This window comes from Crocodylus porosus, unplaced genomic scaffold (genome assembly GCF_001723895.1).
Source record: "Crocodylus porosus isolate Cpor-Errol unplaced genomic scaffold, CroPor_comp1, whole genome shotgun sequence".
Lineage (NCBI taxonomy): Eukaryota > Metazoa > Chordata > Crocodylia > Crocodylidae > Crocodylus > Crocodylus porosus.
In genome coordinates, this window is record NW_017728948.1 from 29198466 (window position 1) to 29215625 (window position 17160).

Genomic DNA, 17160 nt, shown 5'->3' on the forward strand with positions numbered 1-17160 from the left:
ATGACTGAGTTCATTCATAACTTTAGATAGGGAATACCATACATTTTTAAACTTTGATTTGCTGTGAATAATGGATATTTTCTATTAATTCATGACAAATGGATAATTTTCCAATTAAATGTATACGTTTTGAGAACTAATTTAGATTATATAAGTAGTCAGAGAAAAGAAGGTCTGGTGTTAAAATATAAGAATTCCTAAAGTTCTTTATTATGTTATTTTTTAGATTACTCCACAATGAAATCTGAAAACATCAAGCCCAGCCCTACAATACTTAGTTATGCATGCCAGCAGCCCTTTTGAAGTCCCATATAGTGTAGTTTTAACCAATGATTCTGCCAGTCAATAGAACTGCTCAGAGTGCAAAGTTAAATAAATAAGTACATTTTTGCAGGATGGAGGCCTCAGGATAACAGGTCAATATCCTAGCCATTCATTGCTGGAAATGTCTAAATAGCTTACTTTTCAATACTGAGAGATCTTTGATTTTTTTTTTAGAACTACTACATTAATTTACTATTAATATCAACCCTGTTTGCCTCAACTTTTATAATTTAGCTGTGCTTTAGTAAACATAATGCCATTTCTCCAAAAGTTTAATGAATATATAGGTTTATACTGTATTAAAGAATTGTCTGTCTGTTTCCACCATGAAGACACTGCCATTATTTCAACCTTAGTCATACCTTACATTGCATCTGTACAGTGGGGTCTGAGACATGCATACAACTGGCAGTCACAGCTCCTGGGCTAACTGGACAGCTTCCCCCTGCTGGTCTCTTCAAGAACCTACCTACTTAGTAGGTAACCATCAGTCCTTCTGTATCATGGACCATGGTATATACGTGAGAGGTCACCAGGACCTTCGATGCATGTGCCTAGGCAGGAGTAGGGAGTAGTGGAGGCTGCCCAGACCTTCTAACTCACCTTTAAAGACAAGATCCAAAGGCCAGACCAAGTCCAGAGGTTTGGTGCCTCAATGGCTGTACTTATATGTGCGTCTGGGAATCAAACCTAGATCTCCTACACAGCAGACAAAGATTCTGCCACTGAACCACAACAGCAGGTCTACCTACTTCAGTCTTGACATAATGCATAAACATGGAATCACACAATTCCCCTACTCTTGGAAGGCTGTCATTCCTATCTCAGCTCATGTCTAACACTTACAGTTTTCTTTCCTTCAGCTTTGATGGGGCCAGCCAGTGACCAAACAGCCCCTTAGAGTATCATTCATTTAGGAAAAAGGAAAAACAGGTGTTAAATAGCCCCTACATTTATTTGCCTTTCTTCCATAAAGCTTATGGGGGAGGGGGGGGAGATTCAACTCATTGCAGAGCCTCCCCTATAACAACACATCCTCATGAGCTGCTGACAACCAACCTCTGCTGTTTCTCTTAAAGAGTTTTACCTGTTTGCATCTTTCAACCTGTAGTTCCTTGCTGTGCAAAAGCCATGTCATTGTGGACTGGAGCCTAGAACCAAACTAGTCTCCTGCAGTTCTTCCTATCCACTATCTAGTTAGAGACTACTTAACTGGCGAGCCCTTGGGTTATCCTCCTCAAACTATTTTTTCCTGCAGCCACTTACTAAGTTAGATCAATACATTCATGTGGGAAAGTCTTAAAACCCAATATCCAATAACTTTCCTTCACAGGGCAGGCCACATACAGCAGTCGTACAACTGTTACATCTCAGTTTTCTTAAGTTATTACCTGGCATTTCCACATCCATCACATAGCCTACATTCATCAAGTAGGCAGCTGGTAATTTCGCAGCTGAGAAAGTAAAATAAAAGGTGCTAACAGAGACCAGGGCACCAATATTCTGTATCCTGTTTTATGACCCTGTTCTTGCTGCCTTTTTTGCATTAGTGGACAATTACATCCATGTAGAATCCTAACAAGCCAAGAGGATAGCATCTTAGTATACAGATAGATATACTAGATATCTCTTCTGCTCCATTATGCGGAGATTTGTAGCACAAAAGAGGGATGTGTGATGCACTGCATTATTAAATTGGCTGTACATCTTGAGATTTTTTTTTAAACAAAGAGCCTCTTCCATGTCACCAGTCCCTGGAAAAATGTGTCAAAGAAGTCAGTTAGTAAAATGCTACTTCTCCAGCCAGCAGCCCACAGATGGCACCAGCTGTCATGGATCCACAGCATTACAGACGCTTTGGGAGCAAGCTCCATCTTAGCAGGAGGCCCTGGGCCTCCACAACCTTAGGGTTCTGTGACTGCATGCCTGATTCAGCACCTGTGTTGTTCACCACTGTTCCTTACGCAGATCCAGAAGAGCCTAAACTGCTGTCTTAGAAGCCATATACCCAACACATTTTTGCAGTGATGCAGTGAAGTCCTTTTTGGAACAGGACATCATCAGTCAACTGGAAGACAATGAACATTAGTAAAGCAAGACCTGCACAAATGCATCCTTGCAACAAAAACTCTTTAGCTCTTTTCATATGTCCTGTGTTCTATCTTTCTAAAATGGGATAAGAATCTTAGTACACTAATACATCAGTTTTTTCCTCTCAAAGTCATGTCTTTCTGGTACATGCTCTTTTCCCTTTGATTAACAGTTGTTAAAAGTTAACGATCTGGGTGATGTTCAATTCGAGCTCACAGGCACCTGCATGCATAAGCTGACAATTCTTGATACATCAACAGCCATATATGCGACTGTTCTTCTGTCTTAAGACAGAAGTTTACCCACTCAGTGAGAAGGGCTTACTATACAAAGTGAATACGGATGCCAAGTCATGTACACGTTCCATAAAGATAAGACAGACATTTCCCATGTCTACACTACGCATGTTTTGCAGAAACCTTGACTTCAGTAGTTTCTCAATAGATCCCATATCTATCCAGACAAAACTAGCTCCCAATGTTATATATGCCTGTGTTCTGCGGAAGTGAACACTGAACTCTCCAATTCAAATCTCATCTCCACATAAGTATAATTGGATAGCAGGCAAATTCTTTTCTAGAGTATTCTCCTATGTAAGAGGGCAGGGGAAAGCAATCTCTTTCCCATATACAGTAGAAAACTAATTACATTTTGCAGAACTCAATTAAGTGAAAGAAAGTACAAAACCTGGAAAAGTGTTCCTACATGCAGCGGGCATCAGCTTTCCACTTGAAAGTGCTGTACAAACCTGACTGTAAATGTTACATTAAAAAAGTTTCAATTTTAATGAAACAAGATCAACCAATTAATTAAGACAATGTATATATTTATTTAGCCCAAAATATTTTATGCTTTAATAGTAGATTCTGAATTTCTTTTCCTTTTTTTTTGTTCCTGGATACTTTGCTTGCTTAGGTAGTAAAGAACCATCATTAGTTATACAAAAAACATTATACCACACTCCAAGGCAGGATGACTGTTTGCTTTTACACCACAATAACTGCTGGACTAGTGAAGCTTAGACATTTTAAGGCAAATCAAGGGCTCTATCTTGCAATCCCTTCTCATGCAAGTAGCCCTTATGCAGCCTTAAATCAGTAAAGGATACTCGCACAAGAAAGGGTAACATGATTGGGCCTTTATATACAGTAGTGATGGTGTCTATTGTTACAACCCACAAAAAAGAGCACTGAACTAATATTTCCAGATAAGCAAAAAGAACAAATATTCCAGAAACATTCAAAAGAGTTGCCAGAAAGATAGAGACGGACAGAAACTTTCACTTACATATGTGGATACAGTACAAAATTAAGCACAATTTTGGATATAACCACCACTACAATTTAAAACACGTACACCAGGGCTGCCCACCTGGTGGCCCAGAGGCCACGTATGGTCCCTCCCATTCTGACAGCTTCAGTGGCCAGAGTGGTCAGGCTCCCCCTCCCTCCTGCAGGCAGGGCCTGGTGGGGCTGGGCAATGAGAGGGTTTTAGCACATGCAGTAGGGGGACATTTGGGCTGCCACACCACAAAAGGAGTCCCCTGCACCACCAAGAGTGAGTCTTCACTGTTCATGCTGTGCATGTGGTGAGAAAAGGCCAGGCTGCACATAGCATGTGGTCCCCTACAGTCTAGAAGTTGGACAGCCCTGATATAGGTAATTAAAATTCAGGATTAACATATTTGCAGCCTTTAATTCAATACTTTTCGATATATAAATGCCACTGACTTGCATCTAATGAGAAGCGTTACTCAATATCTTGCTCCACAGATGTAATCACCGGATACAATACACGACCCAAACTTAACTAAGACATCAGTTTTCAATAGTTTTGTTGCTACATTTTCAGAAACAATTCCACTGATTGACCTCAAAGATGTGCTGCTACTAGTTCAGTCTTCCCTCCTGTGGTTATCACTTGAATTAAACTGCCCGAGTTGGGTCTGTTCTTTCCTGTGATCCAGTCATAAAAGGTCCTGTTAAAAAAAATACAAAACTATAAAGGGCATCTAGGCAGGAACTGTAAAATAAAAGCCAGTTGGCCATAATCTCTTCCCACTTCCTGTTCCACATGCAGTCTATTCAGACAGAGTGCATTGCTTGAAAAATAAGGACTTTTGGACCTAAGCAGAAGCTGTGTGCTTACTTGTAACAGTTGTCCCCTAGAAGGTTTCTATTTTGACTTGTAATGTCTTTGTCTTTCAGACTATTTCAACAGGGTTTACATTCAAGAATGGTTTCAAGTGTAGAACACCTAAACAGCTATTGCACGTGCACTATTTAAACAGCTATTGCACGTGCACTATTTAAACAGCTATTGCACGTGCACTATTTAAACAGCTATTGCACGTGCACTGTCAACTTGTTGTAATTAGTTTACACAAAAAGAAAAAAGAGAAAGTAGGTGTTTTCAAGCGACGCTTTTATGGCACAAGGAAAGATTGAACAGAGACACCTGAAGGGCAAGGCAGTTAGCTCTGAAAGATAACAACATTCATCCATGGTAGCTCTGGAGACAGAATCAATAAAGCCACATTAGCCCAGACACAGCACTACACTAGATACCTCTACTGAGAAGCAGGATACCCTGGCACAGGTGCAGTGCCAAATGAATGTGGCTGTACTGCTTCTGGTTCCAGGGCTAAAGTGGGCAGACCTAGCTCAGGTGTCTCTGCAGAGTGTTGCATGTGCCTTGTAGACTTCAGCACATGAGCTTGCATGTCCATGTGCCATTAGACACACTGGGAAAGCATGTCATTTTTAATGAACAAGTTAAAAACCCTCAGTTTATTTACTTTGAGCAGAAAAAGAAATTAGCTAGATTAAACTGACAGTGGCCTTTTAAGTAAGGTACCTCAAGCAGCTGCCTAAAACATTCTTAAACCAAATTTCCAATTAATGAAGTCCAAAAGGCAAAAAAAAAGGAAAGTCAAAACAAAGGCTATAAGACCAATGTTGCCAGGAAAACATGCAGGTTCAGCTCAGGTCTAAATGGCCTTGATTTACCTAGTTTAAAATTACAAGGTAAACTGCAGACTAGACTGTTTTATGCCCCTTCTGATACATGAAAGGGAACTCATTTCTTTCCCACACCCCGAAAAGAAGTTGTGCTTTAAAGGAAATGGAAAATCCCTTTCATGTCCCCTTTGCCACATCGTTCACAGCAAGTGATTTATTTTACACATGAGATAATCAGAAAATAGCAGGGTTTATCTGCTAGGAAGAAAAAGGAAAGGAGATGTACATAATGAGGGGCAGAAAACTTACCTTACCAGGAGCAGTAAAAGGCATTAACATTTTTGTTACAGTTCAATATTAAACCAGTGTACTTATGTCTCACACAGCTGTCCATGACTTAATTTATTTGTGTGCATGTTTTACAAGGCTGGCTGACTAAAATGCCCAGAGTCAGATCCTTAGTTGAATCTTGTGCATATACCCTAACACTGAGGCATGGAGAATGGAGTGTGCAAACCTATCCAAATCCATGTAGTATGACAAACATTTTAGGCGTGAAGATTTAAAAGGAAACAACTGGGATAAAAGTGATAGCTAGAAATTGCTTAGTCATTGTGCATGTACTCACTCTGCAATGAACTCTAATGGTGTCCAGGAGCTGGTATCTGCATCAGGCATTGATTTCCTGTTCACTGGTGTATCCAAGGTAACCCTGCGATTGAAAAAGATAAGCCTTTCATTTGTTTATCATGTTTCTGATAAAAGCTGTCCATCTTCTTCTCTTGCTTAGTTTTCAGGACAGTGAAAGCCAGACAATGTTGTATATATTCTTCTTGAATTCTGTAGGTCTCTTAATACCACATAACCATTGCTTATATAAAATTGTAATCTGTATTTATAATTAAGGATGACATAGAGGGCAAGTTTTTCAAAAGTGTGTAAGTCAGTTGTAAATGAAAATCCCATGCATAATTATTATTCTCTTGAACCCTCTAATACGAGAACAACACTTCTCCAGGTATCTATAGACATCTGGAATCCCCTGAAGCGAAGACACCAGTTTGAACTTGCTGTGTTGTCACTAGTATTCTTCTGGAGAAGTAGAATACTTATGTAAATATTCTGTATATCATCATTCTCTGCTCCAGATAGGTTTGTAAGGGAGGTGATTACAGGAGTTCAGATAATTTAAGTCATTTTGCAGTACTCCTAAACCTTGAAAAACTGGGTATGGGACCAGCACAAAAAACTCCTCAAAACCTTAACTAGACTAGCAGAGAATTTAGGCAGACTGTTAGGCCATCCAGGTAACATCTCCACCGAGACAAGAAAACAACTTATAGTTAACTGTTAATAAAGCTGCTGTAGTACGGCAAGGAATTAAACCTTTTGGTTTTCCCTGAAGACTTGTGAAACTACTTTAATTCCCCAACAAACTCTGCAAAGAAAGATGTACAATATTTTGCCCTTCAACAGAAACTCCATTTCTGTAGGAAGGGTTTGTAGCTTCCACCAGAACATCAGCTGGCATTACCAAGGTAGAGTTCGATAGATAATACATAAAATGGGTCATAAATCACTGGGGCTTTGGTGACATTTCTGTGGCAGGGGACTTCAGTGCTGCTGAACAGCAGCCAGGCATTAGGGATCTTCACCCATACCACATTGTGGCAAGGTGTTAGGGACTGTAGTTGAGTCCTAGTGCCAGCCCACCCTGGACCCAAGCCCAGTCATTCTGCCACCAGAAAATACTGCTGATGGCTGATGCAGACTTAAGCTCTTCAGGACAGGGATTATCTTTTGTTGTATATTTATAAAGTGTTTAACAACACAGGGTAGCCCTGGCCCATGATTAGGGCACCCTGATAATGCAAATACAATTGATGCCTGATAGTTACGGATCTCTGCAATTCACGCTGGAAGCGTGCAGCATAGTAGCTTCTTTAATCTTGGGAGTTTCCCTTGTGCGCCCCCACCCCCAAGCTGCTGATTGGCATCATGGCCGCATCACTCACCACTTGCACCCCATGGCCAAAGAGAAAACTGCAGCTGCACAGGCAGCAAGTGGCAGTGGGTACGCAGGTGAAACTCCAAAAGCAAAGCAGCTGCCACGCACTTCCAGCCCAAATTCCAGAGATCCCTACTGAGAGTAGCGACGTGTCAGTGTCTCGGTGCTATGTTGCCCCTAAGGGGCAGATGCTGTTATCAGGCCTATCAGCTGAAAACATGGAACTAAGTGTTCCTGGGGGGATGGTGCTCTTATCAGGTGTTGCTGTAAACTTATGTCAAACCTAATTTTTACTTGAGTGAAGTTGTTATTTGCATGTTAAATGACAGTACAAGTCAAATATGTAAAAGCACTTTCTGCTAATTGACACACGACAAACATTCCACTTCTATGCTCTTCTATGTGAGCAGTAAAACTCATCTTAAATTATGTCATGTATCTGTTTTTAGACTCTTATCTATATTACAGAAAAACCATGTTTAAACATGGCTGTAACTAAACATTCTAGTAGAGTTAAAACCTGACTCTAGCATCCATAATAAACACTTACTTTTTTCTGTCTAAACACAAAATAAGAGTCCATGTTACTGCTTATGGCAATACCTGTGACTTGCAAGATACATATTCCAGAACACTAAGATGTCCCCCAATCCTGAGGAGCCACAGCTGTTAGTTATCCCTGTAATCTGGATAGGGCCCGAAGAATATCCGTGTGACAAGCTAGTAGAACACCATTTAAATTAAACAATGCAATAACAGAGGTAGCTATGCAACCACTTACGGTAGAACAGCAACTGCAGCAGAACCAGATGGCAAACCATTATTTGTGCCAGCTAAACTCTGACAAAGCTGGTGCACTGCTCCCTTTGCCATGCCATATCCAATCATCCCTGACAATTACAAATAAAAGTATTAAAAACTCTAAACCTTTTCACTAATAAGCACTGTTTAAAATACAATGAAGATCTGCATTATTTGAAGAGTAGGTTTACAGTCATCTACTCCAGTCTATCAACATCAGCGGTCTTTTAGCACATAAACCCATTTATGTTCACATTACATATACACATTGAGAAAACACTTACTAGATTATAAAGATTTTTGTTGCTATAATACGGATTAATTTACCCAGCACTACAGAGGTAAAAATATTATTTTTAAAAGTTCTGGTATGCTTGGGTATCTATCTCAAATTGCACCAGGAAATCAGAACACCCTTTTCAGGTAAGATGCTCCATAACATAGCACTATAACTTCTATATTTATAAATATACAGAAGTGGTATCTATTCTCTTTCATCCAACCTTGCAAATATTTATATACTTTAAGTAGTCCTGCTGATTTTAAGACTGCTGAGCTACTTACTGAGTTACCACTTGGGCTTACGTGTTTTTAGCCGTACTTGCTCAGCTGCTTTGAAGGAAGGTACAAGAAATCTCAAAAGGAAAAATGACTAAACCTGTCTATATAGAAAGCATTTTCCTAAACTCTCCCAGTTACAAGTTGGGTTATGTTCTGAAAGACAGAGGAGTTTATCTCAATGACATTTATTTTGTCTATTATAACTGAATATGTTCTCATTTCCTACAATATCTTCATCTTTCCTTTCAATTCCAATGAGCTTGTGGTCTTAGTATCTCATGACCATGAATTTCACAGGTAATTATGCACTGTGTAAAGAAATATTTCCTTTGATAGGATACAAGTGTTGTCTCCATTTCACCAAATATCCTACTTCTTCCACGTACTAAGAAGTGACTGATTTACCTACTTTTTAATCATTCATTATTTGTATCCCACTGATATATCCCCTCTAAATCAATATATGCTTGCACCCTCTCTCTCCCCTCTAAATGAAATCTTTTTTATGTTCCATTCTACTGAAGTCTCTTCATGCTGCTAAATTATTTTGTTACTTATTCCTGAACCCCTTCTATACCTGCTATATTTTTTTCACTTCTTCAGTTGGCACTAGGCAGTTGTCATTTAGCCATTGCTCTCAAATAGGAAAATAATGCTCTATTGTAAATAAAATATACCACAAGAGAAGGAAGGGAACATAATTAATTACTCAATGAGCCTATAAGATCCATGGTAGCTGTGAGCAACAATTTTCTCAATTTCTCCTGATATTTCATAAGTTGTGTTTCCTTAGGGCACTGCTTACATCTTTAAAAATATCCACAGTGATTGAAACCATCCAGCTCAAACAAAGCAAATTGAAAGCAAATTAATTAGATTTTCTGTCCTAACAAAACATCATGAGTTTGCAAATATGGGAACCTTGGGAACATTAACAGCATATGCCAGTCGGTTACAAAAAGAAAACTCCTATCTTGTTCATTTTCTATAATAAAGGATTTTTATCTTCAGAGTGTATTAGATTCATCTTTAAACATTCAATCATATAAGATGCATTATAAATTAGAAAACATGCAATAGTTTTCCAAAATATAAAGACACAGTTATAATTACTTCCCTTCAGTTTTTAGTTTTACAATGCATTTCATTATTTTAATCATAATCCTTCTGGTTTACAGGGATGTTAACCTCTGTCTTCACTTTCCCTCTGCCAGAGTATGTATTTTTTGAAATTGCTGCCAAATTTTTTCTTTTAAGCAAGAAAACAGGAATGTGATCAAAGACTGCAAGGTACAGTTTCAAGGATCACACTAGACAACTCAAGTAGATCAAGATGGAAGGTCAGCAACCTTGTCTGTTTCTGAAGCAAAGTTCATTAGAAGTAGAACATGGGCAGGATAAGCATGCTCAATAATATCAGGCAAGTTATCACTAACCTTAAATAATTAGGTAAATAAGAACTCTGCCTTTCAGGAAAGCAAACATGGAGTTTAACCTTTTCCAAAAACGTTTGCGCTGTTGCAAGTAAAGCTTTCCATGTGCTTTTTCCTCAGACCTGAAGAATGCCTTACATTGAAAATCTTGTCTAACTCCATTCCAACCATGCATTTGTTCAATAAAAGATATCACCCATAAAAATCCCTGTTGGCATTCTTATCATATGCTAAATCAGGTTTCACCAAAGCCAGTCAGCTAAGATTTAGGTACTTAGTTCTTTTGTTTGCACAACACTGTCAAACTATTTGGTATTATTTCCATCTGTAACAGTTACAAATTTCCTGAAGGGATTCAAACAGCTGTTTCCCATAATATGGTTAAAAAAAAGAAGGAATAAAAGTATTGTTTCTCAGCTGAAAATAATTAGAAGTGGCATATAACAATTGTGACATACATCAAAGCAAACAACATATTTTATTTTTTACCTGGGGTTCCAGCTAAAGCAGCTTTGGCTCCCGTCAGAGTCAACAAACCTCCTTCTTTCAAATGTTTTGTAGCTAAGTGACTGGATATAGTTGATGTCCAAACACTCTGCTTCCACATGAGGTCACAATTTTTGTATAAAGCTGGTAAACAAGACAATTACAAGGCAAAAATTTAGAAGACAAAACTCATTTCCTAGTTCAGTGATTCTCAAGCAGGTTGCCTGGAGATCCTTTGAAGGGTGCTCCAGGGTGCTATACAATGTTTGCACTGTTAGGTATGCAAATATGATTCACAAAAAAACCTCCAGAGATTTCAAATAGGAAACTATAGTATTAAAAACATCCTGACCTGCTGTGATCTTTCTGAGTTCACTGCAACAGTGAAATTGCTATAATTTTCCATAGTCAAAAAATAGCAAAAACTAAAAGCTGGCATTTTCTAAGGGGTGCCTTAAGTCTAGAATAGTTAAGAACCACTGGTCTACTTCAAGCTCAGTTCCCATCACACCGAATGAAACAGTACTAGATACATCTGCCCTCCACCATCTTCTTCACCTGTATCAGCTAAAACCCTTAGCTAGGCCTTCATCTTCTCTCCCCATGCCTTTTGCATCTCCTATCTCTTTGATTTCCTCCAGTTCCTGCTCTTCAGTACCTGTCCAGTACTACTACCAGACTTTTCACTATAAGTCTGAGCATATCCCCTAACCTCAGGGTATTTTGTTGGTTTGCCATTAGCTTCTGGATTCTGTTCAAAATTCCCTAAATTCTTAAAATATTTATGGACTTGCTTCTATTAGTATCATAGGCCTTGAGTGCACACTACACATTTGCCCCAAAGTAATATAACTTAATTCAGTTACAGTGAGGCAGACCTGTTTTATGCTGATGCAAGTCATTCCCTTCTGGGGTAAAGGTATCTCTTAACAAGCGAGGAGTAACTACTAGAGAAACAGAAATGTACTTGATCCCCTAGTTAGTTTCATCTCAGGGTAGTAATTTGCTCAATGTAAACTGGCTTCCTAACCACCTCACAGCCAGCCTGGGAGAGCATATTGTGTGAATGCTTCTTACTATGGAATAAAAGCCAGGATACTTTGTAGCAAGTACATGGACATGGACACTTGTATCTCTCACATCATACTCATCTCTTAGTCCCGTTGCACAAATTTCACCAGTGACAGAGAGCTTTCTGCAGCTCTTACCTTTTGGAATGATCATTTCAATTATTAGGGAAAAAAAATCTCCTGTGTCTATCACTCAGTTTCTCTTCTTATTTTTCTTTAGTTTTGTAACTATATTAGTTCACTATGTAATTCTTGTGCAGGATTCAGTTTGAACGATAAACTGAATAAAATAAAGCTGTGCTACCTCGCACAACTTGTCATGGTTGACATCAGGTTAATCCATGGATGGGCAATTACCTGGGCGAAACCAGCCATTGATAGCTTTTTTCTCTATAATACAAATGTTGTTCTTAAATATTTGATAGCTGTTGACCTCTGGGTTGGGCTCTGCAATGTTATATAGAAGCCTACTTTTGATTTCAACTCTTGTTTTTTATTCCCTGTAACTTCATAGCTATCACCACTGTGTAAAAACTAGACTACAAGCAGCTTTTCCCACAGGCTTTGATCATATAAGTATACAAGACTGGATTTAGTACTTGGGTGAAAAACTCCAAGGAATAAAGAGACTGTTCAGAGATATCTTTTACACATCAGGCAGTTCCTCAAATAGGGATACAACCTGCTTGACATCAGTACTGCAGTGCACTGTACCTAACACAATCAGAATCTGTGTGCCAAACTTGTTGGCTTGTAGTTTCAGCAAAAGGGAATTATGTGAGTATAGGTAGGAAATATAAATGAAAACAGAAATTTAAAATTCAGCAATTATTTGTGTTAGTAATGGTTTTCACATAGCAGTGGTTGGAAAGGGAGTCCTAAGGATTAAGCAAGTTATCTAATTTAGTGTTCAAGAACAAAAGGTCATATTTCCATACAACACACCTCTTTAATACATATGCTAGAATGGTATAACAAACAGACAAGATAACCACCTATCCCAAAACATTCCCATTTCACCTTGATATCCTGTTGTCTTAACAGTACTTTAAGTTTCATTACAATCTACTGTCTTATTTACAATTAACTTTTTAATTGTGCAGTATTGGTTCACACCAGATACAAATGCACGTGTGCGTGAACATACACCTGTACATTTTTGCAAAACAGTAACAAATGCGATTGTCCTATACTTTAAAAAAAAAGCAATCCTTTGTTTTGTGTGTTTGAGTAGGATGAGGGTGCCTACCTGCTGCTTCATTTTACCCAGGTAGGAATTAAATGTTATTTGATGCATCCAACCTAGGTACCCAAGTTAAAAAGTACCATCCCAGCATTTGGTAACAAGGCATTTCAATGTTAAGCTGAAGGCCTTGATTCATTTTTAAAAATGATCTTAGGTTTTTACATAGTGCCTGTTAGTACAAGACATTATAGTATCATGGTAAACCAGCACTGAGGACTATGGGAGGATCCAGACACAAAGCATGGGTTGTTTTCTAGCCTCTCTCTTACTTGCTGTATAACCTTGGGAAAAGTCATTCACTTCCCTGTGCCTCAGTTCCTTCATCTGGAAAATGGATACCAACCTCCTTTTCAAAATGCTTTGAGATCTAATGAGGAAAAATACTATATGGAAAGAGAAAGCATAATAATTCACACTTTCCATACTATTTTAACCACCAAAAGCAATAATAAAGAAAAGCACTTGTAAGTGTTCCAATGTTCACTAAACTGGGTTACCCAATCAGTCTTGTTTCCATGTGATCACCATAAAGGAAAGATCTCAGATTGAAAGATCTTTTTAACAATGACTTTTACAGAATTTTCTAATGCTGCATTAATGTGTCTGCAGTAATGTATGCAACTAACAAAGGCCTCACCTTTTGCTTTTGCACTCCCACCTGCCCATCCTCCAGCCAAGCACAAAATGGCATCCACCTTTTCTTCACCCAGGAGTTTTCCAACATCTCCTGTCACCTTAAACAAATGAAGCAAGAGGTCATAAAACCATCCTGAAAACAACTCACTGAAGTAAACATGCAAACATCCAGACTACTTTAACACTGTTATTTTGTTTTCCATTATACTGATTATTCAACACACATGGCATTTTAAGCAGCTGCAGAAAATTAGGGTTTATGGTTCTGCCTGCTCAAAGCAAATAATAAATGCAAACAGGGAAAACAAATTAAATAACAGCTGCATATGAGGTGACGTCAAAGGGCCAAACTCAAGCAGAAAAAGTCCACAAAAATTAGACCCATATTTAGGTTGCTACATAGACACAGAGAGCCTCTTGATTGAGTGACAAAAGTCGTTCCTAGCATACTATTTAAGAACTGACTCTCCAGATTAAACTAGTAGTAGATTTATCATGTTTCAGGTAAAGCTGTAAGAAATGAACAATTATGAAATGGACAATTATTAAAATACCCTTCCCAGGGGTAAAGTTTCTAAATAAATATAGGCAGTTTATGGCTGGGTTACACCTGTAGCTTAGGAATTTGTAAACTGTTCTCTGGCCTTTCCTTTCCTCTCCCACATTTAAGAATTTGCCCGTCAGTACAGAATTTTATATCTGTGGATTTTATACCAAGAACAGTTGTTGCTGTGCCAACTACTCAGCACTGGAGGTTGGTTTCTAGATGAAAAGCTTTAGATAAGACCACATCATTTCTTTTTAAAGCACTCAGCATTAAGAAGAGTAACAAATCTGTGGCACGAAATGATCCATAATTTAGCTGTAATGCCTTCTGAGTTACAAGAGCACAAAAAAAATTACATTGGTGAAAGGAATACACTCATACACTGGCAACAAGTATAACCATTTTTTCAAACAACATTTAGGTCACTATTCTCATGTGTGCAAGCTGAACCCACACATAGCCCTAGCAACTTCATTGGTGCTTTGTGTAAATCTAGCAATCCATCTGCCTCCAGTATATTTCATGATTTGTACCTAAAAAGTTAGGAATTTACATGACCAAATTATGAAGTAAACTGTAAAGGTCAGGACTCTGAGAAACACTGTCACACTGATCAGTCAGTCCCAATTAGCCTCACAACAAAGGGGTGCCCAAACCATGACAGTATTGACAGCGGGCTAACTGCAGTACAAAATGCAGACTCCTGATTCACCTGGGTTGCAGCAAGCCAGTTACTGAGTAAGGAAACCAGATTAGGAGAGAGGCACAATTCAAAGCTGAACTTTAGGCTGAATTCAAGAACATGGGGGGAGGGTGCAAGGGGGTGGTGGTAAATTTGAGGTTTGCCTGCATGCTTCTGTTGGGGCAATGGATCTTTTCTTTTGTGATATTAAAAAAAAAAAAGGAGGGGGAGCTCTGGAGACCAGCCCTATAAATCACAGTGAATGATTACACCTCTGAGCTCACAGGAGCCGTGTCAATTCCCGTGGCACTGCCCAGGCACGATGACTCTGGCTATGCCTATGGCTTGCAGGACCCCATGACGACTCAAGCTACAGTTTCCACAAAACTCGCAACCCAAAAGCTGCACAATTCTGCTGGGAGCAAAGGGCAAAAATCGACCAGGAATCGGCCAGTTTCGTTTTGCAAGTGTGGGAAAAACTGGCTGGGCCTATTTGCTCCTTTAAGGGATCGTGGGCCAATGCCCACCGAGGGAAAAGGGACTGCCCCGCAGGTGCTGCCAGTGAAGTGCAAAGAAGCCAGTCCCATTAGTCGGGCCAAGGCAGAGGACGTTTGCCCCTCTCAGACTGCCTACGGGAGCCTTCCTGCGGGCAGGGCGCCGAACTGGATTCCCTTAAAAAAGGGGGCTAATGAGAAAGTAGCAGTGCATTTCTTGGAGGAAAGGAAAAGGAAAAGTAGGAAGGGCACAAGGCCCCAGGTTCAAAATAAGGGGCCCAGAGGCCCTCCAACTGTCCAAGGAGCCAGTGACAGGGGCCCCAGGACCCAGCCTGCCCCTCCCCACCGGCTCCGAAACACAAAGGCTTTCCCCGAAACCTGGCAAGTCTGTTTTTTAATGTTTTGTGGAAAAGTCTAGTTGGTCTCGTGAAAGATACCACCTCGGCCAAGAGTCCCGATTCCTCTTCCCTCGAGAGACCCACCTGCTCCGCCTGCTCCGGGAAGGACTCGCTGCTCTTCACCACCACGTTGGCGCTGGCCGCCGCGTTCTCCGACAGGTCGATGCTGGCCACCCACTGCCAACGCAACGTCGCGTGCAACGAGACACGGGTGAGTGCCTGCCCGACCGCCCCGGCCCCCCTCTCTCCCGCCCCCGGCCCGGCCGCGCGCTCACCCAGCCCCTGTCTCGGAAGTAGCGCACGCAGGTGGAGCCCAGCGCCCCGCCGCCACCGTACACCAGCACCCTGCGCGCCTCGCCCGCCGCTGCCGCTGCCGCCGCCGCCGCCATGCTGAGCCGCCCCGCCTCAGCGCTTCCCGCCCCGTTGCCCCGGGAGGAGCTGAGCCGCCGTCAGTGAAGCTGCCGGAAGTGGGCAGAGGGCGGGGACGCGCGTCCCTCTCAGGCCGCCCACAAAAGCCTTCTCGTGGGGAGGCTGCTGCCGGAGCCAGCCCTGTGCCCACAGCTTGCCCTGGCGCTCGGTTTCTCCAGGCCCGGGGTGGCAAAGGCCCGGGGGGCTGGGGCAGTCTTTTTTGGCAGCGCAGATACGGTGTTGCCTTGGGCACTGTGCCTGCCTGGCAGGGGAAACGCCGGGTATCCGGGTCCACGAAGGCAGCTTTCCGTTAGCGTTCCCGGGAGTCGCTGTTCTGCCGTGGTTCAGCACCCGCCGACCGACCTGCTGGGGCTTAAAGCCCGTTTTGTGAAAGCGGGCGGCTTCTCCCTAGCTTGCTTCTGCGGCGGGATGGCTGAGGACAAGTGAAACCTGGGGGTATCCAAGCCCCGTGCCTCTGGGCTTGGGCCTGCGAGTAGGATGTCTGCCACATGTAGGTCTTAATGACTCACGGATCTGGAGGTGATTTGGCTGATTTGACTTGGGACATGAAAAATTTTCCTAAAAAAAAAAAAAAGATGTGGCGGGGGGAAATACTGTGACCATGATGGTGGCAAGGAAACTACTTTGACCGAGGTTTCATAGTTTCATAGTTGGTAGGGTTGGAAGGGACCGCCAGCAGATCAAGTCCTACCCCCTGCCATGGCAGGAAAGAGTACTGGGGTCAAACAACCCTGGCAAGATGATCGTCTAGCCTCCTCTTAAAGACCCCCAGGGTAGGAGCCAGCACCACTTCACTTGGAAGTTGGTTCCAGATCCTAGCTGCCCCGGCAGTGATGTAGTGCCTCCTGATGTCTAATCTGAATCTACCCTCTGCCAGCTTGTGACCGTTATTTCTAGTCACTCCTGGTAGTGGTTGGAGGAACAGGGACTCCCCCAATGCCTGCTGGTCCCCTCGGACTAGTTTGTAACAGGCCACTAGATCCCCCCTCAGCCT

At 41.2% G+C, this 17160-nt stretch overlaps 1 protein-coding gene across 1 annotated transcript; it reads right to left on the minus strand.

The window, feature by feature from the left end:
- Nucleotides 1–3267: 3267 nt before the first annotated feature.
- On the minus strand, nucleotides 3268–16211 carry QDPR (quinoid dihydropteridine reductase). Its single transcript, XM_019553332.1, has 7 exons — nucleotides 16013–16211; nucleotides 15822–15914; nucleotides 13618–13714; nucleotides 10668–10808; nucleotides 8165–8273; nucleotides 6004–6087; nucleotides 3268–4393 (listed from the first exon to the last, which is right to left on the minus strand). The coding sequence occupies exons 1-7, from the start codon at nucleotides 16124–16126 to the stop codon at nucleotides 4288–4290; spliced, it is 744 nt and encodes a 247-aa protein (XP_019408877.1). The 5' UTR covers nucleotides 16127–16211; the 3' UTR covers nucleotides 3268–4287.
- Nucleotides 16212–17160: the final 949 nt, after the last annotated feature.